Source organism: Dermacentor andersoni, unplaced genomic scaffold (assembly GCF_023375885.2).
Source record: "Dermacentor andersoni unplaced genomic scaffold, qqDerAnde1_hic_scaffold ctg00000276.1, whole genome shotgun sequence".
NCBI classification, from domain to species: domain Eukaryota; kingdom Metazoa; phylum Arthropoda; class Arachnida; order Ixodida; family Ixodidae; genus Dermacentor; species Dermacentor andersoni.
In genome coordinates this window covers 53,551-69,215 of record NW_027314968.1, presented here as the reverse complement: position 1 = coordinate 69,215, position 15,665 = coordinate 53,551, and the positions used below count along the sequence as shown (strand labels likewise).

The window sequence follows — 15,665 nt, the reverse complement described above, 5'->3', positions numbered from 1 at the left end:
AATCTCCACCCTCACGCGAACCGATTCGCGGAACATAAAGATCTGTTCGTGTCTCACGTGCTTAGGTGTGATAACCTGAATAACCGCAGTGTACGTTATGAATCAAATTTTCGATACGTTTCTTTCCTCCTGTGGTGCATGTGGCCTGCATTTAGTTGTGTGTGCCTGGTACATCGTCAGGGTATTTTTGTCACAGAAGTGATTGAACTTAGAGCCGGAGTAATAGCTCAGGCCTGAGCTGTTAGCAGTTAAAAAATACGGCCAGTATATATTGGTCAAAAAGAAAAAAAAAAAGGTCGTTACTATTTTTATGACTACTGATACCATTTAAATGTGGCTGATGGTAAGACGTAACAAGTGTCCCAAAGGGGCACTCAAGGTTTATTAACTATTAGGTCCATTATATCTTTCTACCTGCAGCTGTCCCTCTCTCTTTAGCGCAACTCCAAGCTCACGTGATACATCATATACAAAAAATTAGAGAGAGGGGAAGGGAAAGGAGGGAAGAAATACTTTAAACTTCAATTAAGCATCTTGCCTTCGGTATGCGCACGCATGCTTTCAACACATCATGATAATTCTACACTCGAGAGCAAAAGTGCTTAGACGACGGTATAGCAAAAAGATTTATCGTTTAGCACAGCTCGCGCGCCGTGCGACGGAATCGTCTCAATGAATTACATTAGTCGAACAGGCACCTTCATTTCAGCCTGCATGCCAAGCTACCAAGAAATCGGGCAGAACTCATGTACGATATGACTATCAAAGTATTCGATTAGCCGAAACGCATCTGTGACGCGGGTACCTGCAGCCGGGCTCCTGTAGCTCTCTCGCTTCCTCATGGACACGTTGTGCCTTCTGGCGTCGCCGCCGTGAAGTACGCGCAAGCCCACAGACATGTAAACAGTCACAAAAGTTGGCATCGAACAGGTTCATTGAAGAGCGCGCACAGAATCATTGCACATGCTCACTGGAACGGCCCACCATTTTCAGGCTGCACTATCTTCGCGCATCGGTGGATATTCTTGGTGGGTCGATAGCTAGATAGCCTGAAATACTACTGTTCTGACGGGGCCAAGAATGCTGTTCGCATTAATATTCATATTAAACGTTCTCTGCGTCTGGGCTACTTGCTCACGACTTACCTTAATACGCATCAGCCCATCGGAAATATTGATTTCACGTGACCCTAAGGGTATACATTTTTCACAGGTATATATGCCGTCCTCGGCATGCGCACTTTTTATAAAAAAGTGAAGGGCATTTGAGTCGATTGAACAGCCAAAGCCCTGTAAATAATGTAATGCAGTGAATCAACGTTATCTATTGTATCGTCGCATTGAACTATTGACCGTGTAATTCGCGCGAGACGCAATTAAATCACACAGTACCTGCCGCTGTGGCGATAGCTGTGTATGTTTAGATGCAGGCTATTGTTGTATGAATTAAGCTATAGTTGAGGCTGAAAGGGTCCGCCCGGCCACATCAGATAGAAAATGTGTATCGCACATAGCCGACTGTACTGTGACTTTTCCTCTGCTCATAAGCTGGGACATGTCTCGGTGAAATGTGTGTGTGGGGAAGATACACTCAACGTAGGAAAGTATATAATAATCGTATCGACGTCGTGCGTGAAGAATTAAGCGCGCACAACGTATCCAAACTCTCAGCGGTAAAAGATACGCCAAACATAACAGCTAGCAGTCCCAAATCTTCAATGCGTACAGCTTCACAAATAACCAAGCACATTTACAAAACTCCTAGTAAAGTTAGTTCGTGATGTCAGTCGGAAAACGCGACTGCCAAATTCAGAATAACTTTCATGCACTACAAAATCTTGCACTATTTATCGTAACAAAATATTGACAAATGTCCTTAAGAATATTTTTTTGGTCTATATAATGCAGGTATTTGTGTCAGGAATGTATCAACGTTTTGGAACACACACACATATATATATATATATATATATATATATATATATATACGTGTGTGTGTGTGTGTGTGTGTGTGTGTGTGTGCAGGCTCAGCGAAACACTCGAAACGAAAGCAAAGGTGCAGACGCGGTGTAGGCGTTGTGCTATGTCTGACGAATGTACACGGTGTGCGTAAGTTTGAGAGGTCCTGAACTGGAGGTATGATCGGTTTCTGGGGCGTAAATGCACACCACAGTTGCGCAGACACATCAGACGCGCGTAAGCGGGGTTTTAACGGTGTTCGATCGTGCTCGTCTGCTGCGTCGTCTGCTGCGCCGCTGCTTCGCACCTGCACCAAGTCGGCACCGACCGTGGAGCGGGTGCAGCAAAATCACGAACCAGCCCTGCACCTTTCCTGCACTTTTTCAAACGAACGTCGTGGTTCTGCGGGCGTCATTGCTGCACCGCTGAAACGAATGGCAGGGTGCAGCACCTCGCGAACTGGTTCAAGTGGCGCTGGCATCGAGGCACCCTACTGACGGCGAATCGAACGTACCAATCGGGGCCACGTGACTACATTCCGAACAGTGAATCTTGGCGGTGAGTGCACGCGTATCCTGACAGTTGCATTGTTCTGCTGTTCTGCGGTTGTGTACGCTTTCCTTTGCTTAGCTTTTTCTTACTCCGTACCGTGGTCTCTTCGCGCCTATCAATGGAGCCTCCCGCTCGGAAGAGGAAAATGTACCTCCACGATGGCCAACCTTTTCACGTTCCCTCATCGACACGCCGCTATAGGTTGCGTCACATGTCACAGCCGGTTGCGCAAGGGCATGCTTCGAACATTGCCGAGCCTGATCTGTCCTGCTCGTTTGACGACTGTCCGCTACTTTCAGACGATGAAATCGGCGCATCGTCAGCTGGCCGTCAGACTGACAATGCATGCCCGGCCCCAGACGAAGGCAACGAAAGCGGGCAATCCGACCCAGTACCGCCGATAGACGTTGCCCAAGCGCTCGCAACGGCTCTGCGCGAGTATGGCACGGGCACCCTTCCTGGATCCACAACAACAAAAGCTGCTGCAGTCGTAATGATTCTAGCTTTTGTTGTTGCGCATGGGCTGCCTTGGGACACCGTGGACGGGTTGTTGCGTCTCATCGAAGCATTGTTTGGATTTCAAGGTGACATGCTGCCTCGAAGCAAGTATCTACTCAGGAAGTTGTGGAATCCAACGATGCATACGGCCGTGAATCGCCATTACTACTGCAACATTTGCGGAAGTCAACTAGAGCAGCTAAGTTCAGAGACAATGCGCTGTCAAGCATGCCAAGCAGATATGAAAGTCTCGCTATTGAATAACGCAGGTTGCTTTTTCAGCATCTTGAACATCAAGCAGCAAATTGGTCAGTCAATAGCAAAGTTTAAGGACCTTCTGTTCGCCCAAATGGAAAAAATAGAGCAAGGATTGCAATGCGATTCAGTGAGTGACATCACCAGTGGTGCCTTTTACAAGAGTCTTAGACAGAGTGGCAAGATATCCCACAAGGACTTGACGCTCACATTCAACACTGACGGAAGCCCTGTTTATAAATCGTCGAAAGCGTCTGTGTGGCCCATCCAGTTCACTATAAATGAACTTCCGCCAGGTGTGCGCCGCCAAAGCCCTGTTCTGGCTGGATTGTGGTTTGGCCACAAACATCCAGACATGATGGTGTTTATGGAAAAATTTGTGGAGGCATTGCAGGCTGTTGGAACTGTTGTGTGGCAGCATGGAACAGAAACGGTTAGATCTAAAGTTCATTCCATCTGCTGTTCAGTTGATGCACCAGCCCGTGCAGCAGTGACAAACCAGACACAGTTCAATGGAAGGTTCGGCTGCTGCTGGTGCCTGACCTGTGCAGAACAAATCGAAGGTATGGCGTTTTTCACATTGCTCATGAATTATTAGCTCTCTCTGATTCCGATGTGCCCGCTAGTTGAGTGACCATACACCATTTTGTCATAAGGATGTGTTGGAAAATGTCTTGGCACGATAACTAGTCTTAGACTGAAACATTGCAGATCAAAGTTGTTTTCACGTTGGCTTCTATAATGTTTTACTTTGTGTGATGATACCTTCTAAGCATACTTGCGACTTCCTTGCATTGGGTTTTCTTCTTAAGCTAGTTTATGGAATGCGTAAGTTCTGTCCATGTTTTGACAGTGCGGTGCATGCTCTGCATTATGTTGTGTTTTACAGCATCCATAGAGGAGTGGTGTGTAAGTTCTCTCTGCTCCGGCGTTCACCTATTTGAAGTGCAACTGCTATGCTTTATAGTGGGGGGACACAGTGCTGCATTGTCGATTTACACTGTGGGCAATAGCTTGTAACAAAAGGTATTACAGTACACAGGCAGTAGCATTTAGTGTATTGATTAAACCGATCTATTCGGGCTTACTTTATAGGTACTGATGGGCTAGTTGGGTACCCATGATTTTGGTGAAGCAGTGCACTTGGAAAAAAAGGACTGCTCCTGGACATTTGGACATACATCAGTGCATGTGTATGTTTTCATAATTCATTTTCATGTGAACTTGTGTTTTTTCCCAAGTGCGCTGATTCACCAAAGTCATGTCAAGTGGGCTGTATATAGGTCAGTGGCATGTTTGCACTGAGGCCTTTTGGTGACTTAGAGCATGCTAAAATCTTTTTGTTCAGGCTGTTCTTGGTGCAGTGCAACGTGATGAACTAGAAATCTACTGAAGCAAGGTGTGAGGCTGGGCTAGTTGTTAATCCATGATGTGCCTGGCGCGACAGCATACAAAGGACGGAAAGGCACGATGGAGACAAGTACACGATGAACAAATTGGCTGGCACTTTCCTGCAAGCATTCTATATTTATGCAGATTCTTGCTAGAATAAAAAGAACATATGCTTCACATTTCTCTGCACATATTTGTTGAAAGTACTGAATCGCTTGCAGTTGACAACATAGCTTTCATGTCACTACCTGTTACTGTTTAACTTGTGAAGGGCCATGAGATGCATAAGGTGCTGCATCGCATTAATGTAAATGTCAGGCAACCTACTACGTTGTACCCTACAAAGCACCAATATGTCACTATGAGCACACTTGTAATAAACATTGTGGGATTTCCCATAAATATTTGTATCTTTAGGTGTATGTAAAAAAATTTATGGGCATTTCCTTCATTGCAGGTACTCCTCGTTACATCCAAACGGACTTTGCACTGAGAACAGAAGAAGGGGTCCTGAGAGACATGAAGCTTGCCCTTGAGCTGGATATGCCAGTGAATGGCATCAAGGGTCCATCGCCCCTGATAAACCTTAATTTGTTCAATCCAGTGTTGAGCCAGGCAGTTGACTACATGCACTGTGTGCTGCTTGGAGTGACAAGGCAGCTTACCGAGTTTTGGCTGGACAGTGCAAACTCCCAGGAGCCGTTCTACATCGGTATGTACCTGCGCTCACTTGTTAAAGTGGAGTAATTGAATTCTATATTTTGTTCAGATAAGTCAATTTTGAAGGGAAATAACAATTCGCTCTTGCAGTGCATGTGACAAGAGTATGCCTGATAACATCCATGATTTAGCTGGTACTGATGTTACACACATACAAACATTTTTTTTTTTTTTAGAAATATTACATATCCTGCACACAAGTCAGAATACTTATGTAATGCAATGCGCTTGCCATGCTCTAAATTGCAGAAAAAGAAAAAAAGGGGGCAATCAACCATTCCTGTATACTGGGAAGTGCCGAGCATTGTAAAAAATATCCCACTAAAACTTGCAATTGGTCCACTGTGGATACCTGCCTGGAAATAGCACTGAAAAGGAAATGTTTACAGACTACAGTAGGAATGCCTTTGTATAAGAAGTACACGTAACCGAAATTGACAGATTTAGCCGAGCTGGGTTGAACTAGTTATAAAACAGCTGATTGCTGAGTTGTCGGCTAGTTATTTCAACAGAAAAGATACAATCCAATATTTTTGTTAGTACTTTTTTAATTTCACGTGATATTCTGTGACTTGCATGTTCTAAGACCTATGGTAAGCATGTGGCTTAAAGAAAGTTGAACACGTCATTGCAGTATTACCAGCGTCTGCATGTTCATCATCATTAACGTCTCCGTTTTTGTCGATTAGTATAATGCTTGCATTCTTCCAGTTTTCTGGGACCCTTGCAGTCGATAGTCACCTCGTATAAAGAGCCGCCAGTTTTCCAAGCGTTATGTCTCCTCCATCTTTGATTAAATCGACTGTTATTCCATCTTCTCCTGCTGCACTCTCTTGCTTGTTTCACGTCTTGTAAGGCCCTTCTCAGCTCATCGCGAGTTATAGGAGTTTCTGTATTCTGTTCTTTACTGTTTTGAATGGAGTTCTCCCAAGTCCTCTGGGCACTGTACGGGTCAGTACAGAATTCTTCCACTGCCTTTACTATACCTTCAAGATTGCTGATGGTATTACCCTGCTCATCTTTTAGTGCATACATCTTGGTTTGTCCTATGCCAAGTTTCCTTCTCACTGATTTCAGGCTGTGTCCGTTTTTTACGGCTTCTTCAGTCTTTCTCATGTTATAGTTAAGACTATCACTTATTTTCGCCTTGATCAGTTTTTACAGTTCCGCGAATTCTACCTTATCTCTTGAATTCGACACTTTCATTCTTTGTCGTTTCTTTATTAGGTCCTTTGTTACTTGGGAGAGCTTGCCTACTGGTTTCCTTGGTGCCTTGCCTCCCACTTCTATTGCTGCCTCTGAATCCAGCCCAATTACGGTTTCATTCATTACCTCTATGTCAGCGTCTCTCTGTTCTAAGGCTGCATATTTGTTTGCAAGTACCAGCCTGAATTTGTCTGCTTTTACCCTTACTGCCTCTAGGTTGACCTGTTTCTTCTTGACCAATTTTGCTCTTTCTCTCTTCAAATTGAGGTGAATCCTAGCCCTTTCTAACCTATGGCCACAGCACTTTATTCTACCTATCACTTCTACATCCTGCACTATGCTGGGATCGGCAGACAGTATGAAATCAATCTCACTTCTTGTTTCACTATTACGGCTTTTCCAGGTTCACTTTTTATTGCTACGCTTCCTGAAAAAAGGTGTTCATTATGCGAAGCTTATTCCTTTCTGTGAATTCTGCCAGCATCTGTCCTCTAGCGTTCCTAGAACCGATGCCATAGTTTCCAATTGCCTGTTCCCCAGCCTGCTTTTTCCCCATTTTTGCATTGAAGTTGCCCATTACTGCAGTGTACCGAGTTTGCACTTTTCTCATCGCTAATTCATCTTCATAAAACCAATCTACTTCATCATCATTGTGACTGGATGTTGGAGCATAAGCTTGTACTGCAACCCTCTCATTAATGCTGTAGAATTCATCAATGTTGCCCGCCATGACCTTATGGATTAGGAATCCTACCCCGTATTGCTTCTTATCTGGGAGACCTCTAAGCAGAGGACATGGCCGTTATTCAGCAACGTATAAGCGTCACCAGTTCTAGTCTCACTAAGGCCGATGATATCCCAAACAATATGTGACAGTTCCTCAAAGAGTCCTACTAAGCTAGCCTCACTAGACAGAGTCCGGCTGTGAAAGGTTGACAGGGTCATTTTCCATTGGCAGCCTGTCCAGACCCAGAGATGCTTAGCAACCTCTGCTGCGTTGACCACCGCATTGGTCAGGTGCTCCATAGCTGCTGGGGACTGAGGCCCATGGGTTATTTGTAGGAATCATAAGGGAGGGGGTGGCCAAATACTGTACCAGGGAGGCCAATTCCTGTTCTGGTGAGGCAGTGTCTTTGTCTAAGCTGAGTGTGCCTTCCTAATTTGGTTGTCCCTGGATTAGCATAGTCCCACTCGCTCTCTGCATCTTTTGCCGGTGTTAGGCATCACTGCAAGCCTCTGGATGTCATATAACTGTAAAGGCAATGTGCTTCTCTGTGCATTAAGAAAATTGATGATAGTATAGGTTTCATATCACAGCAGCCAACATTGGCTATAATGCACCAAGCGCTAATAAATGTCGTTTTAGTAATGCCTACTGCTTGGATTGCTATAAATATTTGTGGCCTTGCCACAGCTACCATACTATGCGGAGTCTGTAGTTTTTTTATGTGTATTTGTCCACATGGCATTGCGTGAAAACGAGGCTGTTACTAAGACATGGGTAACATCTAGTCTTGGTACTTGAGAAACTGGGCATATGATTGCACTATTCCCAACCATTGCAAGTATTGTAACAGGTGAGGCAAACATCCTCTTCATGGCATAGATGGAATTTGTGGTAGTAACTACGGCTTATTTTTGTGCAGGTGCTCCTTCAACTATAGCCAAGCTGGATAAACGTCTCCTGAGTATTTGCCCACCCCACTGCTTCACACGGCTGCCACGGTCCTTGGCAGACAGGTGCTTCTGGAAGGCGAGCGAGTGGAAGAACTGGCTGCTCTACTACTCTCTGCCAACAGTACTTGGAGTGCTGCCGCCGCGGTTCTGGAGGCACATGTCAATGCTGGCCGAAGCCATTTTCACTCTGCTCAAGAGTGAAATTTCACCAACTGATCTTCAATGTGCAGGTAAATTGTTTACTTGCATTTAGACTATCTTGCTTCTATTTTTAAGAGTATTTACCACTCAGCCTGTTATTACCATTCTCCTGCTGCCAGTGTTCCCTTGTCATAGTCGTTAGCTGGTCCTTCATCAAACCTGCAGCCCCCAGCCACAGCTGTTAAGTGCATTTGCTCTAAACGTGTGTGCAAGAGTAAAAGCTTTTAATCTCGGCAAAAAAATACTGCATGGCCATTTGGTCACAAGTCTGCTTCAGACCAAAGTTAGGGGTGTCATTATTAGAAATAGGTAAACGAAAATCGAAATTTTCGAGAGCATTGTTTAGGGTAATCTTATGATGCGAATGTTATGTTAGTATACACATTACATACTTACTGTACACAAACTGAAAAGCCAAAGAGCAACAATGTGCACACCTTTGGTTAGAGCAGAGGCGCAGAGACTACTCTGTCCCCTACACAACCTTTTGCGCATCATCAAAGCATCACATAGTACGTGCCTTAGCCAATCAATTCTGTGGAAGCTTGCTAGGTGGTCATTTTCCATCTTGGCTAACCACTATACTTGCAGGCTGAAGTAATCAGCAAGCCCAAAGCGACACTGATTATGGCAAAGGCTTGGATTTGTCAATGAATTCAACCTTGCTCTGCAATATAGCCTTCTGATTCACTCAAATAGCAGAGTGAAAGGCCCTAAAAGTGCCTGTCCCCGGATGGAATCTTGTAAAACAAATGCATCCTCTAGTGCAAAGCTTTTCTCCTGACACTACTTTTTTTTCATGACTTATACAGCACGCTATATACCACTGTGGCAGGTGCATTTCTGATCGTCCATTCACTCTGCATATTCCCCTCAATGTCCCTGTACCCAGCAGTGCACCCAGTGAGAAAGTGCTCCCGCAGCCTCGTTTGCACGATTTTCTGGCAGCTGTGTTTTGTCTGGTATTTGAGGTCGCACAGATGTGGGAGCATTGTGCACACACTCTAACTTCTATAGGAGGGTAAACAAGAGTCAGAAAAGACTTATATCTGGTCCTGCACTACAATAGGTTGCATTTTATGTGCTCTGAACTGCATTTGTTTTGTTCCACTGCTGCACTTCTGAAGCTGTGCTACACCAACTATCCTAATTTTATGCACTGCTGGTTTCTTCTGGTAGCCATAGCTTCTGAAATTTATGAAGCCTTTAATTAGACTGTGAGTCATTACAATTTCACTCTCATTGACAACCATGGCAACATTGTTTTCTTTCCTGTTTTTTTTTTTTTTTGCTGTGAATGCTAAAACAAAATGCGATGCAGGAAGATAAAACACTCAATCTGTGCACATTTCATAGGTATGCTTGATTGTGGCGTGAAATACATTTCATGAAAAGGGACAGAGAAAGGACGATAGTGAAGCGGTCAACAGGGGTGGATGTTTTCTCAAGTGGAGTATTGGACTGCAGTTATCATGTGACTATTGTAGATACATCCCCAGACACTATAATAGATGCTCAAGCTATGTCAGAGTGTATTTGTTCTGTGTCCCCCATTATGTAAAGTTTTACTCTTGATACATGGGGATGCTCTAATTTAAACCTTGTTAGAGACGCACGTTAAGTGGATGAAAGTATTGGAGATGTGATAATTTACACGTGCATTGACAAGCTTACTCAAAGCTTTCTTTCAACAATACTCTTACATGAAACAATTATTTTTTCTAGGTCACCTGCTTGAATCATTTGTGTGCAGAGCTGCAAACCTCTATGGGACTCGCTTCATGACTTTTAACGTCCACCAGCTTCGCCATCTGACGTCAAGCGTGGAGCATCTGGGTCCCCTTTGGGCAAACTCAGCGTTTCCCTTCGAAGCAGGGAATGGGAAGCTCACAAAGATGGTAAAGGCAGCAAAAGGAGCTCCGACACAAATACTGGAGAGAGTCACTCTGGAAGGAGAGCTGGAGCTTGCGCTGCATTTGCTTTCTCTTCCGCATGATGTGGTGAGGTTTTGCGAAAGACTGCTTGGCAATGTTCCTATTAAGAAAGTGACTCGAATTGATAATGTATGCTTATTTGGAGCACCAGTTACAGCTATGTTGTCCGAGCGGGAACTGCAATCTGTGCAAAATTTCTTGGACACAACATGTGCTGTAATTGAGGAATATTCAAGAATGAGCTTTGAAGGCACAATTATACACAGCCAGCAGTATAGAAAAGCAAAGAAAAGTGACTGTTCTGTCGTTGCAAGCCATGATGGGAAATTTTTTATAGTTTCCCATATATTGCATGTAATTGACGGCATTTCTGGCGTGGTTCTCTTGCTTTGTCAGAAACTGGGAATTGGTGAAAATGCTGATGGTTTTCCTCCTCACATCCAAGAGTGTTTTTTGTCGCCTGTTGACACTTGTGTTGTTTTAAAGCCCGCTTCTGTTGCAATGCCGGCTTTGTTTATAGACTTTGAGGCTGAAAGCAAGCAGTATGTATGTGCATTGCCCAACATTGTAGAACGGGATTGAACTGAAGTACAAAAACAAAAGTCTCTGCGTCACTGTATTTACGGAAATCTAACTAGCACGTTTTTTCTGAGAAACTGTGTTCAAAAATAACCTGAACTTATATAAAACAAAAGCTGTGTGTATGGCCACCAGCGTTTGTGGCATTGTGGAAAGCTCGGTATCTGCAAGAACGCTCGCTGCCGCATACTTTGACAAGTCAGATGCCGAGTCGCATATAATCTGAATTAACTTCTGGGGTGTTACGTGCCAAAACTATGATCTCAATATGAGGTGCGCTGTAGTGACGGACTCTGGATTAATTTTTACCACTCGGGTATATTCAACGTGCCCCGAATATGCGGCACATGGGCGTGTTTGCATTCCACCCTATCAAAATGTGGCTTCTGCGACCTCGTGCTTAGCAGCACAGCACCACAGCCCTTGAAAGTCAGTATTCTCTCTAGAAGTGATTGCTTGAGATTACCACCCCTGTGTGCTTGGTATCTGTGGCCAATAAAGGCCAAACTTCAATGACAATGCAGCACTTTCATTACGAAAGCTCATATATAAAAAAAAAATTCCCTTTGGTGAAGGTAACTTCTACATGTCTCGTATTCTGATCCTGAACGTTTAGGGCATGCTATATTTTTCTATTATAAATCTGGCGAGTTGCATTCATATGTAATTTTATTTTGTTACTTTAATCTCGTGAAAATTGAGTGGGTTAGAATCCCATAAGTACAGTGTCAGTATGGGTCTGCATTTTCGAAGTTTATCTTGGAACAAATTCACATCTTTTGTTTATTCCACAATGAAGTTATAGTTGCTCATTCTGGCATGCACTATTTATTTGACTGAATGAACATACTCTGATGGGAGCCATGGCGTACGTAGCACCGATGTCTTCCACTGACTTTTTTCTCTGCCTACACTGGCTGGCCTTGTTTGTTTAATTTAATCTTTTTTCTACATTCCATGGGTGTACCACTAAGTTGCCTGTCAATATGGTGATCTACTGTAGTAGTTGAGATGGTGACACGCATTACTCACTGCTTTCCAGGTCCACTTGCATAAACAGTAGGACATATTTTAGTTCGGTGTCTGACGAAGGTGCTGGTGAAAGTGACTCGCAGGCTTTTGCAGAAAGACTATTACACAAGTGTACCCTCATAGTGTGACTTGTCTTCCCTCGTGTGAAGCTGAGAATTTTGTCGTAAGTAGAGCCTGCTGGACGATATCAATGAGCATAGCTGGATACATTAGAGTTGGTACACATAGAGTGCCAAGGCAATGGATGTGTAGCTACGCGGCGTCATACGATCGTTGCAGACCACGTGTGTCATTGTATGACTTCTCATTCTAACGATGTCAAAGTGCTGTCAGTGGTCCTGAATAATCTTTCCTTCAACAGTGAGGTGGCATGCACACAGCATGTTTCAAGCGCGTGCAAACAAGAGACTGCTGCTGCGACATCACCAGCCAGAAAACACTTTAGGTAGTCAAATTTGGCGGAACATGTCAAATCAGTTGAGGTGAATAGTTGGGTCAAATTGTTCTCAGAAGCCTGTCCACTCATTGATGTCCCCTTGAATATGGACATATGTAGAGGTAGCAATCGAGGTCCTACCTATCTGGCTGTTGTCTCGTTTCTAGGCAATATGACTGCCTTGTGCGCTTGAAGTTTGTGATTGTATGCTTTGTGCTCATTTTATATAGGTGATTTGGCAATGACGATTTGGCAACCAGCCAATCAGTGTGCAATTGAGGGTGACACTACAGTTGAACCCACTTATAAAGATATCGGTTAGGACAACAAAAAGCTGCTACACTGTCAACTTTTGTATGTTTTGTATGGGGAAATAACCTGCTTTCTACAGTGGCCCCATGCCGCATTATCGGTTATAATGATGAATTCTGGCTGCTGAATGTCCGTGCTGAAAGGTAATGGAATCTGACATCCTTGAAAAGAAAAAAAGTGAAATGCTAGCCGCTGCATGCTTGCCCGCCACTGCAACTGCCGCCGCGCGCTTCTCTCCATGAGAGATTCACACCAGCCTTGCGCATCTCTCCCGTCGCCCTTCCACCCCTCCGAACAAGAATGGGCTGCGGCCATAGCTCTGTGCCTCGCCACTCCAAAACGCAAATGGACCACGCCAACTGCACTGCCGGCACCGCTCCCAGATTGCTCGCTGGGCCATCTCTATGGCTGGGTCCTCACTGTTGGTTCTTTATTCTATGGTCCTCATTCTGCCCAGTTCTGCTAATGGATTAAGTCACTTGTACTTGTCTCTGTTTGTTGCATTGAAGCCATTCCTGGCCATGTTGTTTCTCAGCCTTGTATGAGTTGCTGCCGAAATGGAAGATGGATGATCTGCCTGCTGATCATCAGCAATGCACTACGTTGCTGGTGAAAAGAAGGCACACTGCTATAGATTTGTAAACCAAATGCTTCTAACTGATGAGGCGATCGTCATAAACGTGCATCGGATAGCGACAGTGACGGCCACGACAGCAGCGCTGACACTGTAGGGCAGGCTGCTTCAAATAGTCTTCACCCAGTCCATCGTGGCGCTGTTCATCGCACTTTTCTCGTGAACGTGCGCAACAACATTCCTGGGGAACTTTTATTTGGCCAGTAGTGTACTGTGTCCGTCCATCAACAAAACAGCACAGCATTGCTCTTTTTCACTTCTTCCCATAACCTGCTGTCCTAAGCTTGATCTCTCTCACTCTTCGTTTACTGTGTATATGCCATGGGCATGTCGAAGAACACCGGTGTCTGGTCAGTGTTTGCAATCTGCTCCAGTTGATAGCTCTTTTGCCGCCATTTTTCAATGACGTAGTACTGGAATCCCATGAGCTTTTCCTCAGAATTCGCTGGCTAGTTTCTGGCACACGAAAGCCAGTTGTCTGAGGCTGAAGCCAAAACATTTCATGAAACGCGTTACCCAGCCTTTGCTGCGCTTGAAATTGGTTTGTGTGATACGCCTAGCATTGGTGACCTCCCTTGCCTTTGCCTGTATAATCCCCATCGTTATGTGCATTCCTGCTTCTCTCTGTTCCCTAATGAATACGCCGTATCTTCCACCTCATGGTGTTGACTCCTCTGTGGTCCGGTGAAACCCATGCGGGCTGCACTGCAGTTGGAAAGCTTGTTCCATTTCCGCCACCGTAGCATGTTCTTTTCGTCCATGCCGAACTCGTGCTGTACTTGGAGGTTGGAGGTTTTCTCCATGTGTAAAACGACCTTTTGCCATTAGCCTGTAGTGTAGTGGCACCACTTGGTCAGTGCCACCACAGTGGCTGGCAGGAGGCTACAGCGCAACACTTGAAAAAAATTTGGACAACCCGCTCTGAACGATCGCTTCCAGAAAACACTATGGCGCACGCATATGTTGCTACAAGTCTGTGACGGTGAGGTGGCGATAGGTATGTGGCAGTTGCGGCCAAACCACCGACTCAAATCTAAGCCGACCCCTTGCTTCCGTACTTCATTTTCTTTTTAGAAGTATCGACCAGTAATTACGGTATTACAAACACTGCACATATGTTAGTACACTTGTTTTTCCTGTCCCATATTTGTAGCACATTGTGTTGGAAACATGAACCAACTAGCCAATTTAAATATTTAACTTTTATGTTACCTGCATTTGTAGGTCTCAGTATCTGTACATGAGAATGTTAAATTTACATGTACAGTGAAACCTTGTTAAATCGTAGTTGGCCGGAGCTTGGAAAAAGTATGTATTAAACGATAGTACTGCTAAACTGAAATAGTGTGAGATTGCTCACTTACCTGTCAAAAACGGAACTCGGAGAGAGTGCAATAAAAGGGCAAAAAACATGCAGTATTATCCATTTTGCACGACAAAAGTCTGTTATATTCGTTTGATGCCGCGGCAGCCTAGCAGTGACGACAGCAGCATCAAACTCCTTTAAGCTCGCCAAACACTCGCATGAGGCTGACGTAATGCGCATCTTCTGCCACTGTCGGGCCTGAATCGCCCGTGCTGTCGTTTTCTGTGTCGTCCTCATCACTGTCGTTAGGGGACACTTCAGCAATAACAGAGGCAACGATGGTGAAAAGACAAACCTCAAAAAGTTTAACCTCGTAGCCAACATCTTTTCGCGGTCCCAGCAGCACTGCCGAGCATCTTCTCCTTCGCATTCCAAATGCCACATACCATATTGAACGGTAGATCCTTCTCGCGTGCCAGCGCCAACTTCGTGCCACGTTCGGTAGCACAAACAATTTCCAATTTTTCATTTATGCTGAGCACCTGGTTTTTGTCCAAACTTTGGCATGACGCAAGTCCTAGCTTGCACGATGCCACAGCACTATCTGGCTCGGCACCGAAATAATGTTGATGTTAGTGTAGCTTCACCCTTCCAAGCGGCTTCTGCGTTCGTGCTTCGAGGCCGTTCTGATCTCAGGCTCATTCTGCCTGGCCGACCTACCGCCGTGATTGTGCTAGGAAAAGTGCAAACACTATGTGTTAACCAATACGTACGCAATAAACTGGAACGGTTTATGCGAATACAAAACAGATTATGTTGAATAGCCGCTGAGTTGGGGACTTCACATTACTACGTTTAAAATGAAACTGCTGTTTAAGCAGGTACAGTTTAGCGATGTCTTACTGTATTCTTGTACAGTAAGTCACTGCAACATAGTGTTTGTAGTATTAATTAATTCATCAATAGTTAGCCT

The 15,665-nt window shown here is 44.6% G+C and overlaps 1 protein-coding gene across 1 annotated transcript; it reads left to right on the top strand.

Moving 5' to 3' along the window:
- The first annotated feature begins 2,583 nt into the window (after nt 1–2,583).
- LOC126522173 (uncharacterized) lies at nt 2,584–11,167 on the top strand. Its single transcript, XM_072285839.1, has 5 exons — nt 2,584–3,860; nt 4,153–4,168; nt 5,073–5,367; nt 8,228–8,488; nt 10,185–11,167. Exons 1-5 carry the CDS (start codon nt 2,629–2,631, stop codon nt 10,973–10,975), a joined length of 2,595 nt encoding a protein of 864 aa, XP_072141940.1. The 5' UTR covers nt 2,584–2,628; the 3' UTR covers nt 10,976–11,167.
- The last annotated feature ends 4,498 nt before the right edge of the window (nt 11,168–15,665 follow it).

What these genes read in the sequence shown, in the direction of transcription:
- LOC126522173 (XM_072285839.1), top strand. Translation starts at nt 2,629, where the DNA reads ATGGAGCCTCCCGCTCGGAAGAGGAAAATGTACCTCCACGATGGCCAA. An exon ending in CCAGGAGCCGTTCTACATCG is followed by an intron (nt 5,368 to 8,227) that starts GTATGTACCTGC and finishes ATTTTTGTGCAG; the next exon opens with GTGCTCCTTCAACTATAGCC. An exon ending in AACTGATCTTCAATGTGCAG is followed by an intron (nt 8,489 to 10,184) that starts GTAAATTGTTTA and finishes TATTTTTTCTAG; the next exon opens with GTCACCTGCTTGAATCATTT.